Consider the following 27,515-nt stretch of genomic DNA (forward strand, 5'->3'; position numbering starts at 1 on the left):
AACACTCTGGGTCCACCTTCAAGGCACTGGGTTGTAGATCAACCAAGCCACCACTGCTCTTTCTAGAATACATTGACAGGTGCTGTTGAGAGAGAGCTCTTTGCAGGTGTATTTTTAAAACTTTTTAAAAACAAAATGGCACCAAAGAAGGACGTTAAGAAAGCCGCTGCCCCAGCACCTGCCCCTGCTCCTGCTCCTGCCCCAGCTGCACCTCCACCCAAAAAAGAAGAAAAAATTGACCTCTCTGCCATTAAGGTAAATAGGTGAATGGTTTGGTCACTGAAAACTATCATCATTAAAAAGAACATTAGAAATTTGCAAAATATTATATTTCTATGAAGGGTGATCTGACTCATCAGATTCACACTTGCAAGGAGAGGATTTATTTTGGGGCTACTTTTTTAGAAGGGGGGGGAAATTTCAAGTTTAATTGCTCCAATGACTGTAGGAAAGGAAATATAGAGGTTTTAAAAGAGTAATGAGATTTATGTTCATTCAAGTTTCTTTTTTTTTCCCCCAACAGTTTCCTTTTGTCCTGGGCTGTCCTGTTAGATAACAAAAGTTGTAGGCTATAAAGTGCTAAGCCCAGATATTAGTTTTTGAAGGAAACTGGATTTTTTGTATCAGTTATTGTATAAAAGAAGTTAAAATTCCAATTCCTTTTGTGGAAGTTTTAAAACAGCAGATGACCTATTATGCTGGGCATACTTGTTTGTAAGCTATTTTATTTCTTCTACATAAGGAAGTTTTTTGCATTTGCAGTCAATTTTTCTCTTAAGCTCTGTCAAATGAAATTTGATGCCACTCTAAAGTGAAATCCTGCTGGAGAAAATTATACCCTCATAGGTTTCAGTGACTATGACTGTCATCTTTGTGATTTCTTTATGGAGTGGTGTGTTGCTCAAAGTTTGCAAGGTGCTTCTAATTGACACTAGCAAATAATTATTACTGGCCTATTGGCTCTGTTTGCTAATGTTAATCTATGTCTTTGGGTTCTTGTCTCCTGAACCTGAACTAAGAAGTATGCCACTGATTTTTATGTTGACATTTGACTGTGATGAAAGCTCTTGCCTGCGTTTGGAAAAGAAGAATAAATTATCTTATACCTGTATTTCACGGGGATGTAACCGATCAAGTGTTCCTCCCTGTCTTCCCAGCACTGTGATTGGTTCAAGTACTACTTCAAAAATCTCTAAGGAATCTTACCTTATATGGAAACCAGAAGGGGATAGACAAAGTCCAATGATTTGAGAAGGTCCTTTTCATTTATACCAGAGGGTGTAGGCATGATTAATTTTAAAAACTACACTTATTCTTGTCTTGCTGCTGCTGCCTTATTTTTTAATAGCCATTGAAATATTTTTTGGATCGTTGTAAATAATGATATATCCTTGAAACAAATATTTCCCTGGTGTCTAAGTTCCCTTACATATAATTTGAACATATAGCCTAAGTGTGCAAAAGGGCAGACATTTGTTAGCACTATACTGAACCTTTAGAGAGATTTGATAAAGCTGAATTATCTGTGAGGGGTAGAATCTTGGCATTAGGAGGGATCTATACTTCATGGATATCCATTTGTGAGGAGAAATGTATGCTAGACTTTCTAATAAATTATTTGTTACTTTGATGGCCTGTGAACAGTTCATTAAGAGGAAATGGAATTTTCAACTCCAATGATCCTAGCTAATATATCTTTACCAAAGTAGGCTGGTCTGTGTATCACTGTGTAAAAAATTGAATGTGATTACAGTTACTATGCTAATTTCAGTGTGTCCCTGTTCTTTAACTATCAGCTGTGTACGAACACTAGGGAGATGAGTATATGACAAAGCTGCCACCATTCAACTTGATTGTGATTTATAACACAATCAGATTAGTTTGTACCTGGAATTACAAGTGCCTATGAAGGGAACATTTTACCTTCTAGTATTAAGAAGTAAAGGATCCAAATAATGGAAATAGACATTAATTTTCTTTCCTTGGGAACTATAAAATAAAAACAAAATATATCTCAGTATGGTGGGTGAAATGTATCCAGAGAAAAGGGTACAAAAAATATAAGCTATTCAGAAGGTCAATGAAATTTCCCCTTAATTCTTAAAAATGAACTTATTCTTCCATCTGTTTCATTTGTTTCATTAAATCAATCAATACTACTGCAGGCTTCCAGAGACTTAGCAAAAAGTTCTAAAATAGGATTGTATTAGAAAACAACTGGAAACTGTCAGAGTTTAGAACTCTAGCCTTTCAACTGCTTATTGCACTAGAAGTGTTAGGGGTCAAACAGCACACAAAAGAAAGAATTTCTCTAGGAGAGACCATTTACCCTACTTGCTATTAGGTAAATTCAAAAAAAAAGAAACTAGCCAACAGGAACAATGGCATTTTTGTAACACAATTCCAATGCATTGCATGCTTTGGACCATTATGGAATTGAAGTGCATTTTTAAGTATTTTAACATAAAATGAAGAAAATATTTTGAATATATGAGTTTTTTACAATTTTAAATTCTATATAAATTTGATTTTAAAATAAAATTTAAAAACAAAAATCAGACAACAGTTAAGACTTACTATTCAACAGAAGGACCTTAAAAAACTTTGGGTCAAGATAGTGAATTATGTCATATTTGATGGATGTTTCTATATTTATCTCACTTAAATGATTTACTTTATTTAGGGATAGGGACCAGATGTGCAATTTCATTGGTTTAAGGAACAGGGAGAACTATCTTCCAGTGGCAGTTTAGAATCTTAGAGAGTTGCCTAGACATTGAAAGATTAAGTGACTTACCCAGAGTCAACAGCAAGTATGTGTCAGAGATGAGACTGGAATTTAGGTCTTCCAGCTCCAAATTAGTTCTCTAGCCTACTTTAATACTGCCTCTCTTCGCAGAAAAAAAAAATAGCCTTTAAAATCTAACACATAAAGCCTTTTGAAGAGATGTGCAGGTTTGTAAATACTCCTTGGAGAACAGTTCTTAATTGGATTAGCAACTTTCTTTTTCTTAACCTGCACAAAATCAAAGGTTTAATTAACTGTCCATTTTTTGGCCCCATTAACTGTTCATTTTTTAGACTTTGACCAAAAAAAGAAAACAAATGGATAATTATTTAAATCTTTGATCTTGAAGAGAACATCCAGTACTGAAATGAACTGTTTATCACATCAGCAACTCATTTCCTAGATTTATCAAGTTGCTTTGGGGTACTGAGAGATTTAGTAGCCTGGCCTTGGTCACCCAGCTCCTATGGAAGAGAAGCAGGATGGAGATCTTGACTCTGAGGCTAGCTTGCTTTCCACTCAGCCAGATTGTCTTTCCACTTGTCCTTAAGACATACAAAGTCAAAGAAAAAGCAGTTTCTGGCAACACAGACATCCCACTGCCTCTCTTAGCCAGAAACTCTTTACCCCAATAACAAGGTCAAGTTTAGTGAAATACTGCCAGATGCTTTGAGTCTCAATGGAAGACTCCTGAACATATCTCAGATTAAAAAGGGGTGCACCTAGTCAGCTTTCACTCTATTCTATTGTCTTACAATTACTAATGAAAGAAAACTTGAAATAAACTGTGAATTCTACAAAGATCAGATTCTATTATTAATAATCATTCAGGTGGCATTGATGAGATTAATAAGAATATAGAATGAGGAAGGAGTTTTACAAGGAGAAGCTATGATAATCTGCATGGTCAACAAACATCACTGCACCTGGTACAACATCATTTATATTATCATTTTCAGACTTGGTAGCTGTTGAGTTTGGGAAAAAGAAATCTGGAATTGGAGTCAAAAGACAAGGATTTAAAATTCTAACTCTATTCTTTAGTACCTGTGTGACCATACTCAAGTCACTTAATCAACTGCTCTTGGCCTCTGTTTGCTCATTTATTAATGAAGGGATTGGATTAGATGAGTTCTAAATCTGTGTGATCTGAGTTTTTCCATATTTATAGGTAAATAAGTATAGCTAATATTTACTGACATAGTAAATAAGATAAGGGGTTATCTTTATTTCCTCATTACTTTTTCATTTACCTGCTTTAAATGCCCTTTCAAAAATGCTAGTCCTGCTAATAGTGAAACCTTGGAGACACTCACTCCGTTGTAGCCTGGAATCTTTCCTTCTCAAAAAGCTAATACTTTCAACAACAGTGCCAGGACAGTCTGACAAAAATGTAAATCACAGAATTAAAATCCTTAGAAATTTACTTATATTCAGACTCACAGTTAATAGCAAAGATTTTATAAAACCACCTATAATTGTGTGATATAATAAAGTGAATACAGAGACTGGATAATGAGAAACTTGGGTCTACAATTTTTAATATTAATAGCAAGAATTTATATCACATTTTAATGTTTGCAAAGCACTTGCCTGTGTTATCACAATTGATCCAGTTATTATCACCACTTTATAAATGAAGAGACTGAGACAGAAAGAGATTGAGTGATTTGTCCAGAATCACACAAATAATAAGGATTTGATACAGGATTCAACACTGTCTCCTTCACTACATAGCCAAACTGGCTCAAATCAACTGACTTGTAAAGTGTTTTAAATACTAGCAATTTATATTTTAAAGAAAAGTTGAGTTTCTTCATCTGTAGAATTGGGGGAGGGATAAACTAGATGATCTCTAGGATTCTTTCAGTTCTATGATCTTCATGATGTAAGTAAATTATTTGCATGATGCATGCTTGTAGTTTGATTTTTTTTTTTGCATGATGTAATTTGGAATCATGGTTCTCAGTTGTTATCATTGTTAACTCTTGTTGTATTTGCTACCCAACCAGGTCACCCCTGCCTAGGGACTGCAAGTGGTATTATTGCAAGAGTGGTAAAACTACAAAATGCATTGACAGAATCCTATATAGGTAACATAATATGTATTCTTGTGTACAATTTAAGGGACATGAGGAAAAACCTAACTTTAAAAGCATCTCTCTACTGCTTTAAGATCTCTATTAGTGATGAAATAACATGAGAAAATATTTGCATAGGTAAAAAGTTCGTTGCAATTCATCTCATTCTCCTTCTGTTATCTTGGCTGGTCCTAGACTAAGATCTAGATGGACTCTAGATTAGGACATGGTTTTGGTGTTCTTTCCTCTCCTCAAGTACAGACTACATAGAGATAAAAAGGAGAAAAGTGAATAGAATTCTAGGCTTGTCATGGGGACACTGGTTTTAAATTTCATCTCTGACAGTTATTGAACCTACCAGCAATTTATCCTCTTTTGGCCTCAGGCAATTCCCTAAAGGCAACTATTATGGATTACCTAAATCAAGGACTTTCCACAGAGGGGATTTCACCTTACTGGAGAAATATCAAGTACTTCTCTTACTCATATGTAAAATGAATATTTATGTCCCTCCAGTTCTGAAAGACATAGTAATTTTGGTCTCTTTTTCTTGTCAACCATGGCTTCAGATCTGCTAATGGGTAAACCTATAGCTATAGGTTGGTCCAGAATCTCTGGGAGCAGTCTGGGCATCCTCTATAACACAATCATAGACTTGGAAGTAGAGGGATCAAAATAATGTAGAAATTAGTTTCATTGCATTTTATTCCCCCATCAAAACATTCTGTATGACTCCTAAGGCATAAATAACACATAAGAATAATTTTTGAACTCATCTTTAGATTGAATAGAGCCATATCTTAAAATGTTATTTGAATTTTGGGTTTTTTACTCATTCTGGAAAAGAAAATGGATATAATGCTGAAAATCTGCACAGTTTCTCATTCTACAAAATGAGATTAAGGGGAAAAAATGTGTTGTGCATTTATACATATGTGTACCTGACCAGGGCAGCCAGAGAGGGGAAGAGCTTAGATCCTTCCATTACCAAGTTATCAATATTATAGTATCAGTGAATTCTGTTCTCTTGTCTTTCCAAAGAGTAGTTAAAAATGATCAATTCTTCTCTCCTCCTTTCCCAGACCTGTAGTTGTTTATCTCTACCAGACTATTAGCTCCTGCAAACAGAGAACCAGATGCAGATTAGTCTGAATTTTAGATTGGTCTTTTTCTTTTTCTTCTTTATGCCCAACAGTGCAAACCTGCACCATGCAAAATAGAGAACAGAACCCAATAGGCAAGGATTTTGTTTTGATGACATCAATTAAAATATTGAAAGATTTTTGTTTTGCTTTTTAAAAAAGTCTTTCAAAATCTCCATTAGCTTAATTTCTTAAACTGGTTTTCAATCTTTATTTAGTTTATAAATAATTGACAAAATCAGATTTAGAAGTTCTGTACTTTTGAAGGACTATGCAGAAACATGTTGCCAGAGGTATGACTTAGTTCAACTCAGATTTAACTGGATAAGTTATTCTGCAATTCAATGCAACAAAAGACTCATTTACACACCCGCTATGTGTAAGACTGATGCGGAAAGGAGAGAGAGAGAGAGAGAGAGAGAGAGAGACAGAGACAGAGACAGAGACAGAGACAGAGACAGAGACAGAGAGACAGAGAGAGACAGACAGACAGAGAGAGAGGAAGGGAGGGAGGAAGAGAGGGAGAGAGGAGGGAGGAGGGAGGAAGAGAAAGAGGAAGAGAGGAGAGGGAGGAAGAAAGGGGGAAGAGAGGAAGAAAGGGAGGAAGGAAGGAAGAAAAAGAGCGGAAGGGAGAAAGAAAGGGAGAGGAAAAAAAAACAGTTCCTGGCTACAAAGAATTCATATTCTTCATTCTCCCAAGAGATACAATATCAATCTAATCAACCTAGCCTCTGAACTAGGCCCTCTCCCAGGTGCTAGGAATAAAAATACAAAGAATAAAACATACTAAAAACCATACCAAAAACTGGAGGAGAGAATTCTAACCACATCAGTGCAGAGTTGGGGGGGGGCAGGCATGAATAGGGGAAGAGTCAGAAGTGATACTTAAGCTGAGCCTTGAAGGACAAAGAGTAGAAATATAATGCCAAGAGTATATTTTCATTAAAAGAACACATCTAGCCAATAACTAGGTGACACCAATAGAAAAAAATACAAAATTAGTGCAGGTCTCCTTATATAACTTTATGATAGTTATCACTTATCTTTCAAAGGAACAATTATGTTATTAAACTGGACTATATTGTCCTGCAACTCCAATAAAAATTCAGGAATTTGATGGATATATCTTACCTTAGAGAGGCAAATCAACCAGCCAGTCCTTTGAAAATATCACTAGGTGGCAGCACGGGGTTTTCTGTCTCAGATTTCTAAACTGCCAAACTCAAGAAAGGTCAGCAGGCAGGATGGGGAAAATCTTTGAGGAACAATCATTAACTTTTCCTAGAATTAGTTTCAGAGAACAAGCCTTGGCAACATTTAAATGAAATGTCCTGGGTATTTTAAAAGGAAGTTTTAAAAAGAAGAGATAATTCCACCAATAGTCAGTCATTCACTTCCATTTCTAATGTGAGTCAACTCTGTAAACTGATTGAATTAACAGAGTGACAGTGCCACATTTAGCCTCCTGACCTTTTAGAACTGCAAATAAAACCCTTGACAAATTGTATTTAGAAGTTGTCCCATAATTGCATGACATTAAAGACCATTTGACTCATGGAAATTTGGGAAATGATCTGGATAGTTTTCTGATAATACTTTTCTCTCCTTTTTCTCTTCATCCTAAGAAATTTTTTTGATGAAAACCAAGATTTTTGTATTAGAAGATTTCATTTGTACTTCCTTGAAAGTATTTATCCCTGCATGGAATAAAAAACTGTCCAGGTAGCAAAAATAGAAATTAAGAAATAATAGGGATTTCATGTAAACTTAAATTCACATAGTAACTGAGTAAAATTTAAATAATAGCTGATTAAAATTAAAATTGGGGGGCTATTAATCCTCTTTTTAATTTTTAATTTTTTGGGGGGGAGACTATTAAGCCTTGCCTTAGCATAGGACAAAAAGTTTTCCACATTAAAAAAAATGTTACAAACATATATAAGATGTCAAAAGAACCTGGTTCTACCCCTACAATTGCCCCAGAATGATTTTTGTGACCCTGGGAAAGTCAGTTGCCCTCCCAATAGTCAGGGGAGGGGTCTCTAAAACTATTATTTGTAGAGATAGAGTTTCCTGGTCTCTGAGTTCTCTCTCTCAGTTACATCACAGGTCCAATCATTATATTCTCATAATGGGCTTACTCCTTGCCCTTAAAGTCAGAGAACTCTTGGCAACAGAATTCCAGTGATTTCTGAAATGAGAGTACCAATGAGAATACCATCACGAATCAGATTTCTGAATTAAAATAAGGAAGATGTGGCATGAGCTGACAAATTTCTTAAAATATATACATAAAGAAGTGAATGTGGTGATAATATATAGGTAGAATTCTTTCAACAGAATATGCATTATTGACAGATCAGAAAAGACAAATATGGCCAATGTTTTAATGTTTCTGTGCTTTACTTTCCTATGTTTTAAAAGGAAGGCATTAGAATAAATGACTTCTAAGATGCCTACCATTTCCAAATTCTCTGATCTAGTGAATAGGTCATTTGACAAACTCTATTATCTAATTTGAGAAATATATTATAATCAATCTATTAAACAATTCAAAAAGTACTTTACAAAACCCTTCTGTTTCTATGTAAATTTACAATTTTTCAATGCTAGAAAGTATCTAATGTGCTTGAGACATAATAGAGATATAAAAGGACAAGATAGGTTTAAAAAAATGTAGCTAAAAAACTCTGCCTTTTTAATTTGGCCCTCACTCTTTCTCTTTGTGCTTTTGCATGAGTTGTCCCCCCCTGCCATACTTAGAATATTCCTCCTAGGACCTCATTGTCTTGGAATTTACATGTTTAGGGTTTAGATCAAATTTTGTCTTCAACTTTTGTTTTAGTGTTCCCAGTGCCTGCCACATTGTGAGTGTTAAATAATTTTTTGCCAAATTGAATTGAATAAAACTGATGGCATCAGAAGCCTAAAAGAAAGCAATGCTATATCTGTTTGTTTGTGTGTGTGTGTGTGTGTGTGTATAACCATGTTTTTGTCTTTGTTATAATTTTTATATATCCTTTGTCTTATTTCTCTGACTTGAATAAAAATTTTGTTCCCATTCATCCCATTCTATAATCCCTCTTCTAGTGTCTTATGATTAGAAAACCTAAGCTTAAATTACATTTCCATTAGTTTGGGTTTCTCCCACTTATATCAAGTCACAGTACTCAACCCAAATAAATTCTTTGTTGTATTCAGTGGAAACTCCCCTCTTCTGGAATTCAACAAAAATGCAAATATTTCTTTCATTCAAACGGAGTGATTCAGAAGAGCAGGGTCCCACTCCAGCAGATTCTTGCTTCTGCTAGGATGTGTTTGGAAGGAGAGAGTGACTTTGTAATAGCCCCACAGGGATGGGCTGAAAACAGATGAGCTCATGCTTACAAAGGACCTTCTCATCTGCTGGTCATGGTGTCTTTGACAGGTCTTCAATCAGGTGTTCTGTAACCACAACGCACTACTGATTGAAAAAGAGGTTTGTCTCTGTTAGTCCTCTTTTTGCCCTTTTTGATCAGTCATTCTCCATCCAAATGTCTTACAAGAATGATGAAACTCTTTGGCAGATGTGTTTTCCCCCCACCCAGCACCTCATTTTTTTTGGAATTTAAGTACCACTTGCCTTTTGATCATCTTAAATCAAAATTCTTCCTCTTCTATAAATTTATCAATTCCAGAATCCCATTAGTAAACTAAATTATTGGGAAGGGGTTATCCCTTAGGAATTGATCTTTCTATATCCCAGAAACTTTATCCCATCACCTTCTCATCCTTCATTTAATTTCCTTAAACCTATCAACTTTTATTAATAACAATAACTACCATTTATATTAGTATAAAGTTTGCACAGTATGTTATAACTATTAACAAAGAAAAACTGGTTTTATATATGTACTACAATTTTTTTAGGCTTCTGATGCCCTAGCTTTATTCAATTCTATTTAATTCAGCAAAAATCTATTTAATACACTAAGGAGCAGCACAGTCTTTGGCACTAGGGATACAACAATAGCTAACAGCAGGATTCTATTTAAACTCTAAAGGGGTGAATAATGAGGTGCCTAGGGGGAGTATCCTAGGGATAGGGGACAGCTTGTAAAAATACATATAAAAAATAGTGAGGACCTGATTAAAAGGGTAGAATTTATTTATTTATTCCTATTTTGTAGATGAGGAAACTGAGACAGAGATTAACTGGCTTGCCCAGGATTACCTAAATAGTAAATGTCTGAAGTTGGATTTAAAGTGAGATTTATCCACTGTAACTTCCTGGGAATCTTTTGAGGAAAGCTTTTCAAAAGTATCCAGTGAGGGACAATGATTCTGTAACCCATGTTTTAAGACTACCTATCTAAGTTCCACAATTTTGCAATAATATTGACATCTTGCCAATTGTCATAAGCCCAAGGTCGGTACCAATAAATAAGTTACTTCAAGATTGTAGATTTTACTTCTTTTAGCCTCTGTTCGGGACAAAAAGGAGAACAAGTTAGTAAAAATAAGTTTTGCATTTGTCACTTTTAAGGTTCTCTTCTTCAAAGCTGCTTTAATGAATCCTCCAGTAATTCTGTATGAACCCATTTCAGTAGTTTGGGGAGGGGTCTATGATGTTTATTGGGGTAGGAGCTCCCTCTACAGATGCAGATCAGAACTGCACTCTACTTTTCCCCTTCCCTTCCCAGTTCTCTTCCTTCTATCTCTACCAATCCTCTGAGCAGAAAACGTTCATGAGTTTCTCTGTCTAAAAGACTCATCGATCATCATCGACTCTAGGGATGAGCCTTCATGATGTCGGTTCTCCAGTCCACTGCTAGACTATACTTGCTAGGACCTACCTTATTTGGGCTTCATTTACACTCTCAAAACCCAGGTTCACCTTGGTAAAGAATATAGTATTTTGGGGTGGCTAGGTGGCACAGTGGATAAAGCACAGGCCCTGGAGTCAGGAGCACCTGGGTTCAAATCTGGCCTCATACACTTAATAATTGCCTAGCTGTGTGGCCTTGGGCAAGCCACTTAACCCTGTTTGCCTTACAAAGATATATATATATATATATATATATATATATATATATATATAGTATTTGGATTACAAATATGTATGTTTATTCTTCAGGAAGTTGATGCAAAAAATCAGATGTTAGAGACATCTCAATAAAGAAATATTAAAAATAACTTTAAAGGAATATGCACATAACTTTGAATTATTCTTGCCAATCCAGGAAACATTTATACAATTAAATACATCAATAAAAGTTAAGTTCATTAAGTTCATAAGTTCAAATAAAACTGAGTTCCACAAAAAAGAAACATTTTTTTTATCAAATCAACTTTTAATTAAAGGAACTTTAAACATTGTTCTTCCTTTCCACACAGTTATGACCAAATATTCAAACCCAAAATAGATCCTATTTCTTGAGTTTATTTGTTGCTCATAACTGCACAAAAAAGGGAAGCTTTTTTCTATTATACATTCTCATACCTTTTTTTTTCTAATATTCTCAGTTCCTGCCCATTTGCTAGGTAAAATAAGCATCTTTCTTTATCTTCCCCTCTTACTCCTAGAGGCCTTTTTACCTCTACACATGACTACCATTTTCTCCAATGATCCTTCAAAATTCATCTTCTGTAGGCTGCATGTATTTATAATGGTACTAATAATTCAAAAGTAATACCCTCTTTCCTCACCTGGAAACTCAAACGCCCAAAATAATGTTTCTTATCTAGTTTCATGAGAAAATAATACTTCTGGTACAGGAGTTCTTAACTTGAGGTCAATAAACTTGGTTTTAAAAATATATATTTTTTGATAATTATATTTCAATGTCATTGTTTTCCTTTGTAATCATTTGAATTTTATATTATGCATTTAGAAACATCTTAAAAAGGCGACCTTGACACTATAAAGATTTTTAATCTGGTCAGTAGTTTAAGTTTAACATCTGAATGTCTCCCCCCAAAAAATAATTTGAAAGTATTATACTTCTCTCTTTGGAGAATTACAAATAACAGATCCCTAACAGTTTGAGGGTTCCTATTTGGTGGCTCCCCTACGAAAGAGTGGTTTACTTAAAAGATGTTCAATGATGTTCAAGCATCTACTTTTAGTTTAACTTTGTTATATTTATGATACATGTTAATTTGATAATGACTGGCTAATTTTATCCGAGATTATAGAAAATAGGAAAGTATTTAATTCAGACTTCAGTGAACATCTTGTGGCTGGTATCTCTCAGGGATCTTCTGTTCTGTGGGATGGTAGTGAATAGAAGGGACTGACCAGTAAGCAAGCTTCCACTTTGAATTTCTCCTGCTTCCAGCTTTCTGAGTCAAATGCTTCTCAGTCCCTTATTTCTGTAAGTCTTATAAGGCCATTGTGACTATCACAGTCTTACATGTTGGTTTATTCAGATTCCTTTAACATCAGCCCCCCCCCCAATAAGGTGATATCCAAAAATATCTTCCATTTGCTATAGCTGAAAAAAAGCTTGTCAGACCTTTTGGAGAACAGAATAGTTATTAAAGACCAAATAAGAGCCAGTAATCAATATCAGGACTTAAAGTAGGGCCAAACAGAAATATATGTAGACATAGATCACATATACAAAAAATAAAGATGGAAATCTTAAAAAAAGGTCAATAGTGGTCCTGCCTTTAAAAAAAAGGAAGAGAAGGTTAAAAAAAAAAAGATGGTATAACATTAAAGATGCAGTAGGGAGGAAGAAAGGACATCTCTACCAGAATTAGAAATGGAAGCTAGGTCTTTCAAAATGAAGATGCATAGAAAATGGAGAACAAAATGGTTTCTACCTTGGGCAACTTTTATATTCCTGGTGAATGAAGTAATATGCAGCTTCTTTGAACATATCTTTATAAACCCCATTGGTGCCTTCAGTCCAGAACTGAGAATGCACTCCCATAGAATGAGAAAGACATGGAAATTCCCTACAACAATGTAGATTAGCAATTGATTTATTCCTTATAGTCTCAAAGTTGCCTGGAATGCAGAGATAAAGGGACTTCAGCCCATTATTCCACAGCTAGTATCTGTCAGAGGTACTGAACACTACCATCCTCCAACTAATACAAGCTAACATGTGTGGCACTCAACCAGATCCTTAAAAATGAATAAAAAATTCTCATCAGTTGGAACCTACCATTGATTTCAGAAAATCAAGGGTTAATTTTTTTTTTAATAACAGCTGTTCTTGAAACTCAAAACCAGGCTGATCCAGGTAGTTGTAACTAAAATACTCCAACCCCCCCCCCAAGTAATAACCCAATTTTCTGACCATGACTCTAAACCCACAGCAGGAAGAATTTGACCCTTAATCAACATTTTTAATTTACCAACTTCTAAAGAAGCACAAACCCTCCCTAATGGGAATGTCCCAGTAATATTCAGAGATACTCCCCCTGATGATAATAGACCAGAGAAGTGCTGACAAGCTTCCGCCACACTATAGCTGACCACTCCCAAGTTCTGTCCGATCTCCTAAAATAGCTCTTATCATAGACCCAGTAAGAAACGGATCCTTCTTTCCCTTTGCCCTAAGAAAGCTAAAGAACTCTCCAAGGGGAGTGGTCACTATCTTCTGATACCTGATCCTGGCTGTGAGGTCACAGCTTCTCCATAAATAAGAAGCCTAGGGAGAGGGAGGGCTCCACTCAAGGACAGGAGCAGCCCCCAGCTCACTTCGCCAGCTTCTCAACATCTCCATCATGGTGGGTCTGATCAAAAAAAAAATTATTTAACAGCCTCCTGTTGGACTGATGATGGGATAGGGAAGAAAGTCAGGAGAGGAAGTTGCAGTTAGGTTGGGGAAGGTGGGTGACAGGAGGGATTGGGGGAAAGCAGCCAGGAATGTCAGATTTCTATTTGCCCCTGGAGGTTAAGGCAGTGAGAGTGGGACATGTTCAATTGTCTAGAGTTGTTTCATCTGGCTGCATAAACTTGGGTTAATCCAATAGTAAGGCAGGATGATGGCCATTTGAAGCTGAAGTTTGAAGTCAAGAGTAGCTCTCTTTCTAAAAAAAAAAAATCTCTCCTAAAATTTGTTCCTAGGACACTAATACTTATTATTGGAACAAGTGCCTCTAATGCGTTGAATTTATTGTCTGTCTTAATAGAAAATGTCCTAGTTTAAGCAGTGATAATGCTTCAAAGTATCTTCTTAATTCTGCATGTCTAGGGCAAAACCTTTAGCTGAGCTTGGAAGCATTTTGTTATTCTAGGGAGCGTTTATTTCAGCATTTGATTAAGCATTGTTTCACTATCTGAGTTCCAGGCATCATTTCCCATGCAATCTTAAAATTCCTAGATTTAAAGTATATCACCCCCATACCCATGCCCAAGGGAATACTCTTTTAGACCATAGCAAGCTGCCTCAACACAGAGTGCATTCACAACTTCTGTATTTAAAAAACAAAATAGAATATTCTTAATTCTGTCACTGCATTTTCAACAATTATTAGCTGTATCCTTTTTTTTCCCCTTCTCTTCACTGCAGTCCTTCAGTGCTGACCAGATTGCTGGTAAGTGCAACAAAACCTCAGTTTCTCTAGAGAGGGGTGAAATGATAATGTCTCACCTCTCCATACTATATACTAACCTTCAAGACATTTTGCTTCATGCTGTTCCTACTAATATCTATTCTACATGGGCTCATTTGTGAAGACTGTTCTAAAGATAAGACTCATGGAATCATAGATACATAGAAATGGCAGGACCTATTTGGTAAAACAGTTCTTTGTGGTTAATGTCTTTCTAACAGATCGAGTTTTCTAAAGAGCAACAAGATGGTAAGTTAAGTAAAATAAAATTGTTGTTACTATGAGGCCTCTCCTCAAAAAGGCATATGGAAAAACTGACTCTCAGGAAGAGCTAATCTCTCCCTAATTATCCCCCTTAGGCTTGCCTACCATAATAGGTAGACTGAGCTGAAGTCTTCTCTAAATATAAACATTTAACAAGAGTGAGTCTTAGGTTTATGAGCCACAGCCAAAATGTCTTTAGGTGGACAAAAGCAAAATGTTCTCAACTGGTGGTGATACCTCATGTATTCATTTCTTTTTCTAAATTAAAGCCATTGTCTACAGTATCTACTTAACCAAAATTATTTGACCACTCAACTAATTAATTTGACCCCTAAAGAATTTTTAAGGCTCTAATTTATTCAGTTCAACTGCCTAAATTACTCAGAAAAATAAAACCATTGCCTTATCATTACTTCCCTTTTCATCTTGAAATAATCACTCCCATGCCTGGGTTTTGAAAGAAGACAAGCTGTATTGTTTGTTAATGTAGAAAGTCAGCATATTTTCTATCATTCTTTGCTTGATATTAGATTAATGGAGATGTTCTTCTTATAAATAGAGATTGGCTAAAACATTCAAGATTCAATTAAATGAACATTATGAAAGTATTCATTGTATTCCAGATAAACCATGTCTGGTTCCTTCAGAACAGAGAGAATAAGAGTTCTATAAGGTCTTCCCTTTTTCATTCAACAGGTCCATCTCTTGTTTTTCTTTAGAAATTATGTCTTATATTTTCTTCTCTTAGAATTTTATCCAACGGAAATACTAATAATCTTGGTGTACTCCTATTTGTCCAAGGACATACTATTCCTTGATAGTTCTTAGTAATTTTTATATTTTCAGATATGATAATGACATTTTCATTATGAAAACCCAATGAACTGAAAGGGAGAAACCTGTAAGAATGGTGATCTCCTAACCTACATGCAAGTTAGAATGACTAGTCACACAACTTAATAGCTTATTCATAAAAATATTGTCTGGGTCAGGAAAATGTTGATGTTTTTGTCAATTTTGTCAGAGTAAGGAACATCCCTGAAAAAGTTACAAATGCATTTATTATATGAACACAGTGGATTGCCTCATGAAGAAGATATATCAAATAGTCTGCAAAACAAGTGAACTACAATTTAAGAACAATGTTGTAGAAAACATCAGATGTTTTTTTAAAAAAAAAAGTCATCACTGAGAGATTCTACTTCTTTATCTTCCTCTCACAGTGAAAATTTCCTTTTATTTTCTTAAGATACCTCAGCTTACTATACTTTCTCCTCTGTGGCCTTCTGAAGTATCTAACTTGAAATCTAAATGTGACTGTTATACTATTATAAGGCTAAGCAATGAAGCAATTAAAACCCATTTAAGGAGACAAAAGGACTGGCTTGACATGCATTAAGTCACCTCACTCTACAGTTAAACTTGTTTTAAATTTAGAGAAAAAGAAAGATGTTGTTTAAGGGGTCTTTTTTTTCCTTTCATGCCAGGAAGTACAAAGTTAAGAATCTTAAATGCTTTGAAAACTACATATTTTCTTTAGTATAGTTTAGTTTTGAATGTTTCTAGATTGAGCACTGAAATCTCTGAAAATATGTAACTAGGAAATATGCAATATTTATAACACCTTAAGACCTTCTGGTTCTTCCAAGGAGGTCCTGGATTCTTAGAGAGACCAGCATTGCTTAAGAATATTTCCAAATAAAGCAAATTTTCTTTTCTAAGAAGGAAACTGATTAGGGAGAGTCTGGTTCTGGTCGCAGCATTTAAAGTAGAGAGGGTTAGATTTGAAGCTATCCTATTACAGTCTATAAAACTCTCTTCCTGCATCAGCAGTTTGACTAGGGTGATAGTGAATCTCCTAAGCAGACTGTATATGAAGACTAAAGCCAGTACTAGAAGACTCCAATTTCACACGTCCATTAAGGAAGATTAAAGAGTTCATGATGACTCAGGACTTGTGGATCATCTATCAGCACTTATAGTATGTTCTCTTAGAACCGGTCATGGAAATGTTGAGTCCTTTATTGCAAATGGCACGCCATGCAATCTACTTTAAAATTGTAGATTCATATTAAAGAAATAAAAACTCTCTTAGTCATTGGATAGGGAATGGTCCTAAACTAAAGACCTACCAAGGGCTTTTAGCTTGACAGGACTCTGAAATTTTCTAAAATACTGGTCCAGACAGAGGAAAATTTTAAGTTAAAGGTTGATAGTCATACCCTTCACCAACATATTGTATTTTTTATGGTGACTATTCATGTGTGCCAAAAAAATGCTTCTTATCCTTTTATCCTACCCCTATCACCCCGAAAAAGGCATAGCTGTGATCCTGAGTTTGTATTTTCTGTGACAATCTGCTCCAATTCCCTCTTAATATAATCATGGCTCTGATTTTACTTCTACCACTCATTTCTTTGTCTGGTCAATAACACATTCAGGCTCACTTTTCTCTAGAGAATGATGGTTAAAATTTTGAATAGAGTTACATATGAAGTCAAATGATAATTCTGAGTAGAATTAGCTGGGGGAGAGGGAGCACAATGATCCATAGAGCACAGGGTGTGGAGTCAGGAAGATTTGTGTTTAAATCTAGCCTAAGATATCAGCTATGTGACTCTGAGAAAGGCATTTGATCTCTTTGCCTCAGTTTCCCCAACTATAAAATTGAGATAATAACAGTGCTTGCTTCCCAGGGTGGCTATAGTGATCAAATTATTAATATTTGTAAAGTGCTTCACACAATGTATTATACATAGCAAGTTCTGCATAGATTTTAGCTATTATTGTAATCAGGAAGACCTAAATTTAAATCCAGTCTCAGTCACTTACAATTTATAGGAAGCAAGACAAGTCATTTTAACCTCTATTTGCCTCAATTTCCACAATTGCAAAATAGCTAATAGCACCTGCCTCCAAGAATTATTGTGAGGATGAAATGAGATAAATATGTAAATTGCTTAGCACCTCTTTAGCAACTTCCAAAGAATCTATGACTAGAATCTATGACTATAATGACGAGTGGAGGTGGTCAGATTTATTAACAATATCTTCCATTTGTAGAAGCTCCCAATGGACTTGAAATCTAAATTCTGATATGCTTTTGTAATTTTATAAGTAAAAATTATAAAAATCGGTGAAGAATGTGTTTTGTAGAAATCAGACCCATTCATGAGAAATTAGTCACTCAACTGTGATATTCATTAGTAATAGTAAATGAATCCAGGATACCTAAGGTCACCCATAATAATAATAGCTCATCATTACACAGCACTTTGCAGCTCACAAAACTGTTTGCCTCATGGTGATTTTATAAGGTTGATAATTAAAATACTATTATGCCTTTATTATATCCATTTTATAGACATGGAAACTGACTCTCAGTAAAATTACTTTAGTCTCATAGCTAATGACAGATCTAGGACAGGAGTCCATTCATTGCTCTTTAGAGGAAAACAATCCATAATTCTTCATCAAAGTAACAGAGATAGATTAAATCAACAAAAAAGAAGAAGAAATATGGCCTGCATTGCCTTTTTACTAAGATAGATAAAGGGAATTTATGAAGAGAGGTTGAAAAAAACAGTTATATAATCTCCAGACACAATGTCAAGGCAAATGGGAATATAAAGAGGACAGTGATAATACTTGTTACTTGGAGAAGAACATATCTAAGAAAGAGAGACCTAGAATGTTTTTCAAGATTAAAACTGTCGGTCTAATAGGTCATTGTTAACTGATAGATCTGTTGTAGGAAGGAACTCCTAAACAACCTGCCTTTTCTCTTCCTACAGACTTCAAGGAGGCTTTCCTCCTCTTTGACAGGACTGGCGAAAACAAGATCACATTAAGCCAAGTTGGTGATGTCCTACGTGCTCTGGGTACCAACCCAACCAATGCAGAGGTCAAGAAAGTTCTGGGAAACCCTAGCAATGAAGGTAGAAAATGAAAACAATGTCTAAAAAATTGAGAACCTGCATGTTCAGGCCAGGTCATGTTCCATAGCCTAGGCTTCAACTCTGAGAATAACTGATATCCTTGTACTGTAGTTTCTCCATTGATATATTAAGGTGGTCATAAATGATGTGGGGAGTTGCCAGACTTATGATTTGAACAAAATAGAGAATTACTTTTACAGAAATTCCTAGCCTCAAAACAGATCAGCAACATTTATAATTATCTAAATGGTCTAAGATGCTGAGAGATTAAATTACCTGTTAATGGCCAAATCCTAAGGGGCATACAGTTATAATGACCCTAAGACAAGACTGGAACCCAGCTCATTCTAATTCAAAGGCCAACTCTTTCTCCCCTGCACCCCCTGCCCATTCTTGGAAAATACAGCAATGAGAACACAGAAGTTTCTTTTTTGTTTTTGTTTAATATCCATTAACACTCTTAATATGTTACTTTTTAGCAACTTCCAAAGAATATATGACTGTAATGAAGAGTAAAGGTGGTCAAAATTAATAACACTATCTTCCTTGTGGAAGATCCCAATGGACTTGAAATCTGAATTCAGCTAATGCTTTTACAAATAAAACACTGTAAAAATCAGTGAGGAATATGTTTTGTAGAATTCAGATCCATTCATGAGAAATCAGTCACTCAACAATGATATTCAAGCCATTGACACAGAGTAGCACCAGGACTTGGAGTCAGGAAGACCCAAGTTCAAATTCAACCTCAGATACTAGCTATGTGATTCTGGGCAAATCACTTAACCCTGTTTACCTCAGTTTCCTCATCTGTAAAATGAGGATCATATAAACGCTAGCTATTATTATAAATGTTGTTGCTGTTGTTCAGTCATTTTTCAGGTGTATCTGACTCTTCATGATCACACTTGGGATTTTCTGAGCAAAACAAACTAGAGTGGTTTGCCATTTCCTTCTACAGTTCTTTTACAGATGAGGAAACTGAGGCAAATAGGGTTAAGTGACCTGCCTAGAGTCATAAAACTAAGTGTCTGAACTTCCTGAACTCAGAAAGATGACTCTTCCTTTCTCCAGACCCTGTATGCTATCCACTGTACCACCTCGCTGCTCCAGTAAAGCACTTTACAAACCTTTAAGCATTATATTAATTCTCACCATTATTACAAATGCCAACTCCTAAATCACCATTAGAATTACATTCAGATTTTCTTGCTTCCTTCCCCCTACCCCCAAGCTGAATTTTATCAAATTTAATCATGCAAAAAGTATCAAGAGTGTGAGATAAGGTGAGAGATCAGTGGATAAAATCTTATTTTTAAAATGCCTTTTTTCTAATTAAACATCCATCTTTGACCATGGAATGATTAGATTAATGTAGCTCATTTCTTCAGCATTCAAAACTCAATCTGTTTTAATCTTTGCTCTTCAATTTAATTTCCATCCTATGAGAGCACTCTGGAGAAGGGGAAAATGTAGTTTATATGTAGAAATAATTTCCTTCCTCTGTATATAAATGACTATACCATTTTCATATTTTGTCATCGTCATGTGAGCACTCAAAGTCTGAGATCATCGATTGCTAAAAAATGTCAAAGAAAGCTCTCTCATCTACAGGGTTTTGGACTTCAAGAATTCAGTCCAGACTTACTTATATTATACTTAGATTTAAATCTAGAAAGAATCTTAGAGGTCATCCAGTTCAACCCTCTTTTTTATAAATGAGAAATAAAGCCAGAGAAGTAGTGATTTCTGTCAAAGTAATAGGTGATATGACTAGAATTTGAACATATATCCACCATTCTCCCACTGTTATTCACTACCTCGCAATCTTCCTTCTGTACTTCTTTTTCCTTTTTTACTGGCACCTTCCTTATGTACTCCCCCCCCCTTCAATACTTTTAAAAAGAAAACATTTAACACAGCAAGATGGCCCATGGTAGAAACTTAACAAAAAACTTCTTTAGATTCCATTAGAAATACATTCTGTTACAACCTTTTTTTAAAAAAGTATTTTGTGTCTATAACATCTGGGCAGAATTTTATAATGCTTCTCCATCTAAAAATATTCTCCTCTTTAAAAGTTTTATCATCTTAAATGTAGTTGAAAATGTAGATATTTTTCAGGTCCCTTATCTACAAACTTGAACTGCTACTATGGATAGCATCATAGAATAGGGTCAACTTGTGCACCCAAAATTCAGAAAGCTGCATTAAGTTGAAGACTTGATAGACCCTGGAGAGTTCATAAATCTCAAAATGGTGACATTTCTTTCAGAACTGAATGCCAAGAAAATTGAGTTTGAGCAGTTCCTGCCCATGATGCAGGCTATTTCCAACAACAAGGACCAGGGAAGTTATGAAGACTTTGTTGAGGGGCTGCGTGTCTTTGACAAAGAGGGCAATGGCACAGTCATGGGTGCTGAACTTCGTCACGTGCTAGCTACCCTGGGTAAGTACCCCTGATTCCCAGAGGCCATCATAAAGGCTGACCGTTGAAGAAGAAAGAGGGAAATTGGTTAAGGGAGACCTGTGCAAGGGGAAATATTCCAAAGTTCAACTGATGGATAGTAATAAGGGAAAAAAGTTACTGAGAACTTTGACCATTCAATCTCAAAGTTTATTTTAAGGATATCAAAATTTTGTTAAAAGAATGTAATCCTAAGATTACATTCTGGAATGAATAAAAGTATAAATCTTAGATGATAGACAAAGAGAATTTTAATAATATTAAATCTTAAAAACATAAATTCATTGTGGCATTATTCAAATATTCAAAAGTATTTATGCTATCTTCCTAAAAGCTAGAATGAGGAAGCAGAGATGCATGAAGTCTCTAGATAAGTAATTTCCTCAGAATCAGGGAAATCCCAGTATGGAAAATTCTTTCACTAATCTATATTAGATAGTCCTCTATAATTTAGGGAATTGTCTGAGGGATTAAAAGACTTTATACATAGTCACATAACAGGATTTGTCAGAAGGGTGGTGGGGACAGCTAGGTGATACAGTGGATTGAGGCCCTGTGACCTTGGGCAAGTCACTTTGTAACTCCACTGCCTGGCAAAAACTGAAAAAAAAAAAAAAAAGAAGAACCTGACCCAAGGTCTTCCTAATTCCAAGAACAGTCCTTTATCCAGGAAGTCACTTGCATTATCTCTCTAATTAGCATTAATAAATGAGAAATAGAAAAGTAGTTTGGAATGCCTTAGGAAACTGCTTTCTGCCCTTATTTCCAATTACAAATTTTTTTCTCCTCTTCCAGGTGAAAAGATGAAGGAAGAGGAGGTGGAAGCCCTGTTGGCAGGTCAAGAAGATTCCAATGGCTGCATCAATTATGAAGGTAGGGTCTGGAATGCTCTTTTTGTTGGCATAATAAAAATAAACAACTGTCATTTAATAGATAGAGCCTTATGATTTGCAAATCCTTTTACAATATTTAATTTGATTCTCACAGCAACCCTGGGAAGTAGATGCCATTTTATAGATGAGGCAACTGAGAGAGGCAAAGATTAAAAATGTATATATCATCTCTTACTTCATGATAGGTCTGACTAAGTCCTTGAAATGGAAAATGGCTAATTTCCCTGGGGCTTTTTTCTCCTATGTCCTTGATTTGGAATTTACTATGCCATAACGAATTGTAGTTTATTCATTTTAAGAGTCATTGGAATCTTGAAGAAAAAAATAACCCAAAACCTCAGCATATTGAGTAGACCCCCAGTGGCAGATACATTAGAAAACAGAACAGAATCACACAGGCTGGGCAGGCAATGATTCCAATGGTTGGAAAACATACAAATTCTTATAATTCCAGAGCCATTTGAATGTTGACTATAAAAAACTAGCAGGTAAATGTCAGTAAATCCCATCTTTTACCCAAAGAAAATACAATCTGAAAAATCTGCACTCTGGGTTTCAAAAAAAGGTCCTTAAAGTAGCAAAGTAGTTTCCTATTAGGAATAGCTGAGTGGAGCAATGGATAGAGCACTGGGATTGGAATCAGGAAGATTCATTTTCATGAGTTCAATTCGGACCTCAGTACTTATTTGCTATGAGGAAGTCTCTGAGTCAGGTTGACCTCAGTTTCCTCATCTGTAAAATGAGCTGGAGAAGGAAATATCAAACCATTCCAGTATCTCTGCCAAAAAAAAACCTACTGGGGTCACAAAGAGAAGGGCATAACTGAACAACTCTTTCTACTAACAATTCTAGAGGCATATTAAAACAACTTCAGCTGTATTTGAATATAACCTAGTGTCCATTTTAGAATTAGAAGGCATCTTTGTGATCCTCTATAGGTAGAGGAGATCTCTACCTATAAACAGCATTCCATTCCCCTTCTGGCTAGTTTGAATTACTAGGAATGTTTTATTTTTCTTTACATCAAACTTAAATCTGCCTTTAAATCTACTTTTGTTGCTAGTTCTGTCTTCAATAATCAAACAGAACAAGTATAATCTTTCCTGTATTTATAGACAATTATTGCCTCTTCTCTTCTCCAGGATAATCTTCTTCATCTAAAAATATTCTCCTTCTATTTAAAAGTTTTATCACCTTAAATGTAGTTGAAGTAAAGATTGTTTGGAGAATTTTCCAGGTCCGTTATCTACAAACTTGAACTGCTACTATGGATAGTGTAATAGAATAGGGTCAATTTGTGCAATCAGTTCCTTTAACCATTGCTCTTTTGACCCATACCAAAGGATCTTTTGGACATCTCTGGACATCCTCTCATTTATCAATAACACTCTTGAAACAGCATGTCCAGAATAGAATATAAAATAAAATATAAAATAGAATATAAAACTCCAGAAGTGGAGAATAGAGTGAAAGCATTACTAATTTTCATTACTATTTTTGGCTCCATAAGACACTGTTGAATCATATTGAGCCTGAAGGTCAATAAATCCACCCCCCCACCAAATTATTTTCAAACTATTTAATCATACCTCCCCAATCTAGTACATATAAAGTTGATGTTTTTTTTCAGAGCTTATCTCCATTAAATTTCATCCAAATAGATTCAGCAGTATATTCAAGTCTGCCAATATATTTTTGGATCTTGACTCTCTCCTTCAGTGCGTTATTGATCCCTCACAGATTTGTGTCATTTGCAAATTGAATGAATCTGCCATTGTTGCCTTTATCCAAGTCATTATAAAAATGTTGAACAGTGCACAGCTTCTCTACTAGAGTCCCTTTTGCCAAAAAGCATTAATGACTATTCTTTGAGTCAGGTCATTCAACCATTACAAATCTAATCGTATTATCACCCAGCTCCCATATTTCCATAAGAATAGCAGGAAAGCTATGTTTATTAGCTGTTTGAATCTTGGAAGACTATATCTGCAGTAGTCTTCTAATATAGTAGCTTAGTAACTCTGTCAAAGGAAAATAAGTTTGATCTGGCTTCATTTGTCCTTATGAAATTAGGCAAGCTCTTTCTGGGGCTTCTCCTTTTCTAGATGTTTAACTTATTTCCTAGAAAAATTCTATAACTCTAACTCCTAATCTATAGTTTGCAGACTCTGTTCTTTGCCTTTTTTAAATTTTTTTCTAAATTTGGACAATGTGCCCTTATCTGATACTGAAGTACCAACACCATTTTCTATAATCTATTAGGTATTACTAATAATGGCTCAGTAATCACACACATTAGTATTTTCACAACCAAGGGAATAACTTGCTTATTTGTTCAATACTTTATAAGCACCTACTACCTACCAATGAAGAATGAAAGACAGAATTTAACAGCCCCTGACCTCAAAGAGTTTATGTTCTATTTGAGGAAATATGAACAAATGAGTAATAACAAATTAATTTCCCAAGGGGACAGTGCTAACACCTGTAAGACTTTATAGAAGGTAGCTTTTAGTTGAATCTGGAAATAGGAATTCAAAGAGGCAGAAGTTCAAATTCACCCCAGTCATTTCTTTGCCTGTGCCAAGATCCAGAGAAGGAGAGTGGACTGTCACGTCCAAGGAACAAACTACTCTAGTTTGGTTGAAACGTAGTATGATGGAAAATCATGAGTAATAAATATGAGAAGAAGAAAGACTGGAATGAAATTTAAAGGACTTGAAAAGTTAAGCAGAAGAATTCACATTTCATCCTAGAGACAAGAACAAGACATTCAAACTTTTGAAGCAGGGGTGGGGACAGTGGTCAGATCACTGACTTAAGCTTGTTGACTTGACAGTGACATTGAAAATAGATGAGACAAACTAGAGTTTAGTTGACTTGAATGACCTGAGTCATTTTCCTTCCCAGAAAAATAGAGCTAAAATAAGAATTCTCTCTCTCTCTCTCTCTCTCTCTCTCTCTCTCTCTCTCTCTCTCTCTCTCTCTCTCTCTCTCTCTCTCTCTCTCTCTCTCATTGGTGATCACAAGTCATCCACACCAACCAGCAATAATCCAGTCCTTTCTTTGAGCTTACTCTTCTTATAGCTTAAAAACAAACAACTTAGCTTTTCCTTGATGATCTCTGCTCATTCTGAGCTTTATCATTTTTAAACTATTCTGCCCCTGCCCCCAGCCTCCCTCTCTGTGTACCTACATATCTGTATATTTTCATATCTTCCTCAATGAAATTATTATGTCTTCATGTCCTCTGTACTTACTGCTAAAAAATTTCCCATCCCTCTCAGGCTGACTTCTCCTGTATCATTTTCAAGTGTGGGAGCATACCAGTCCTTCCTCTAAACTCCTCAAAATCTCCCCTCCCCTACAGTACATGTCAAACTAAAGCTGAACGTCTTCTCCTCTAACACAAATTCTGGCCATTGAATGAACCCAATCAGGTTACCTTGACATCACCTAGACAATTCTTCCTCTTCAATTAGAAATTTACCCATTTGCCCATGCTGTTTCTTTTGTCTTTTGGAAGAATGAAACTACTTTTCATGTAAGTCAGGAAATTATTAGCTCCTCTACTTCTCTGATTGAGTGTTCCAGCAGAAATCTAGATAACCTGCTTTCCATATCCTATTAGGCCACAACTCTTGCAGTCTTATGATCTTTCCTAAACTCCTCATCTATTTCTTCTTTCTTTGGAATAGTTATCTGTAGTACTCTGGTGCAAAAAACACTTCTCTCAAATACTGTTACCATATTTTTTCTCCAAGTTCTTAATTTTATTTTCTCATAGAAGCTTATCTTCTGGGGCAGCTAGGTGGCATAGTGGATAGAGCACCGGCCCTGGAATCAGGAGGACCTGAGTTCAAATCCCCCAGCCTCAGACACTTAATAATAACCTAGCTGTGCGACCTTGGGTAAATCACTTAACCCCATTGCCTTGGAAAAACCAAAAAATTTTTAAAAATATATATCTTCTTAATTCATACTACTACTTTGTTTCCTGCCTCCTCTCAATCCCTTACTACATCATGTGAATATGGTATATCCTTCCAGAGTCATATTCCAATCATGGATCTAATCCCACCAAGTTGGGATCCCCATGAGAGTCAAATCTGAATTCTTCACTTCATCTTGTTCCTGTTGTTCAGTAATGGCCAGTTCTGATCCATTTGGTTTTGTTTTTGTTTGTTTTGGCAAAGATACTGGAGTGATTTGCCATTTCCTTCTCTAGCTCATTTTACAGATAAGGAAATTGAGGCACAGGATGAAGAGACTTACTCAGGGTCACACAACTAATAAGTGACTGAGGTCACAAAAATGAGTCTTCCTGACTCCAGGTCCAGAACACTATATACTATGGCACCACTTAGTTGCCTCTCACTTCAACTCACTTGTCGCCATTATGGTTGGTATTTATGTACAGATATTCAAGGCTATGCATATTGCAACTACTAGTCCCTTCTTTTAATTTTTATCTCCTGTAAAAAGCTGAGTAATTCAACTGCTATTTTTCATATATTCTGGGTACTCTTCATGATATCTAGTGTGGTGCATATTGTTTCTCCTTCCCCCAGCCTCCTCCTCTTTTCAATTTAAAGTCCTTTTGATTAGATTTGCAAGGCATAAGGCAATTATATTCTTATCAGGCTTTCTTAGGTATACTCCAGGTGTCTTGTCATTTCTTTATGCTAAGCCATACAACAGAAATTCAAATCCCATTATCAGATGCCAGCTGTTCATTTCTGTATTAACAGCCTTCCTATAAATACATATTTTGAAGCTCTATTACTTTGTAAAATATGCCTGGATTAAAGCATAATCTATATTTTAAATACATATATATGTCTAAGATTCACTGAAGTTTGTATTCTAAGGATACTAAGCTTGGCAACTGTCTATTGAGATAAAAATAAGACCAGCTTGGGTGATTGAGTCTCACTAAAGGTAACAGATACCCATGTACTAAACCTCCTAGTCTCATAGCAGAAAATAATTAGGATTTAGCAGATTGTGAATAAACCTTTTATGAAATTTCAATAATTCTCTAACACTATGTTGTATTATTCCACAGCCTTTGTCAAGCACATCATGTCCATATAAATGGGACTCTCAAGGTAAAATAGCATCCTTCTTTAATCTGCATGATTTATTTGACTTTGCCTTTATTTGAGGATTGTGTCTCCTACGGATATAATTAAGTTAGTTCCTATTAAGGACCACTACCCAAGAATACCAGCTATTTCATACAATTACCTTTTGAACTATAGTTTCCTTACATTTGTGTCTGCCTGAAAATATACAACACCTTCTTTCGTTTATATTCCTTAGCTTTTACCATGCAAAATTGAGCTTGTTGGTTAATGTCTTAATGTTAATGTTAATGTTAGAGCCA

The 27,515-nt window shown here is 35.4% G+C and overlaps 1 protein-coding gene across 2 annotated transcripts; it reads left to right on the forward strand.

Moving 5' to 3' along the window:
• On the forward strand, positions 1 to 27,237 carry MYL1 (myosin light chain 1). 2 transcript variants are annotated; one of them, XM_074191461.1, is made up of 6 exons: positions 1 to 255; positions 14,786 to 14,813; positions 18,623 to 18,766; positions 21,042 to 21,215; positions 22,029 to 22,106; positions 27,195 to 27,237. In XM_074191461.1, the coding sequence occupies exons 1-6, from the start codon at positions 136 to 138 to the stop codon at positions 27,221 to 27,223; spliced, it is 573 nt and encodes a 190-aa protein (XP_074047562.1). In that variant the 5' UTR covers positions 1 to 135; the 3' UTR covers positions 27,224 to 27,237. The 2 variants fall into 2 exon arrangements, with proteins under 2 accessions (XP_074047562.1, XP_074047563.1); XM_074191462.1 differs by lacking the exons at positions 1 to 255; positions 14,786 to 14,813 and adding exons at positions 13,652 to 13,736; positions 14,522 to 14,546.
• The last annotated feature ends 278 nt before the right edge of the window (positions 27,238 to 27,515 follow it).

The sequence above is a fragment of the Macrotis lagotis genome, chromosome 6 (assembly GCF_037893015.1).
Source record: "Macrotis lagotis isolate mMagLag1 chromosome 6, bilby.v1.9.chrom.fasta, whole genome shotgun sequence".
Lineage (NCBI taxonomy): Eukaryota > Metazoa > Chordata > Mammalia > Peramelemorphia > Peramelidae > Macrotis > Macrotis lagotis.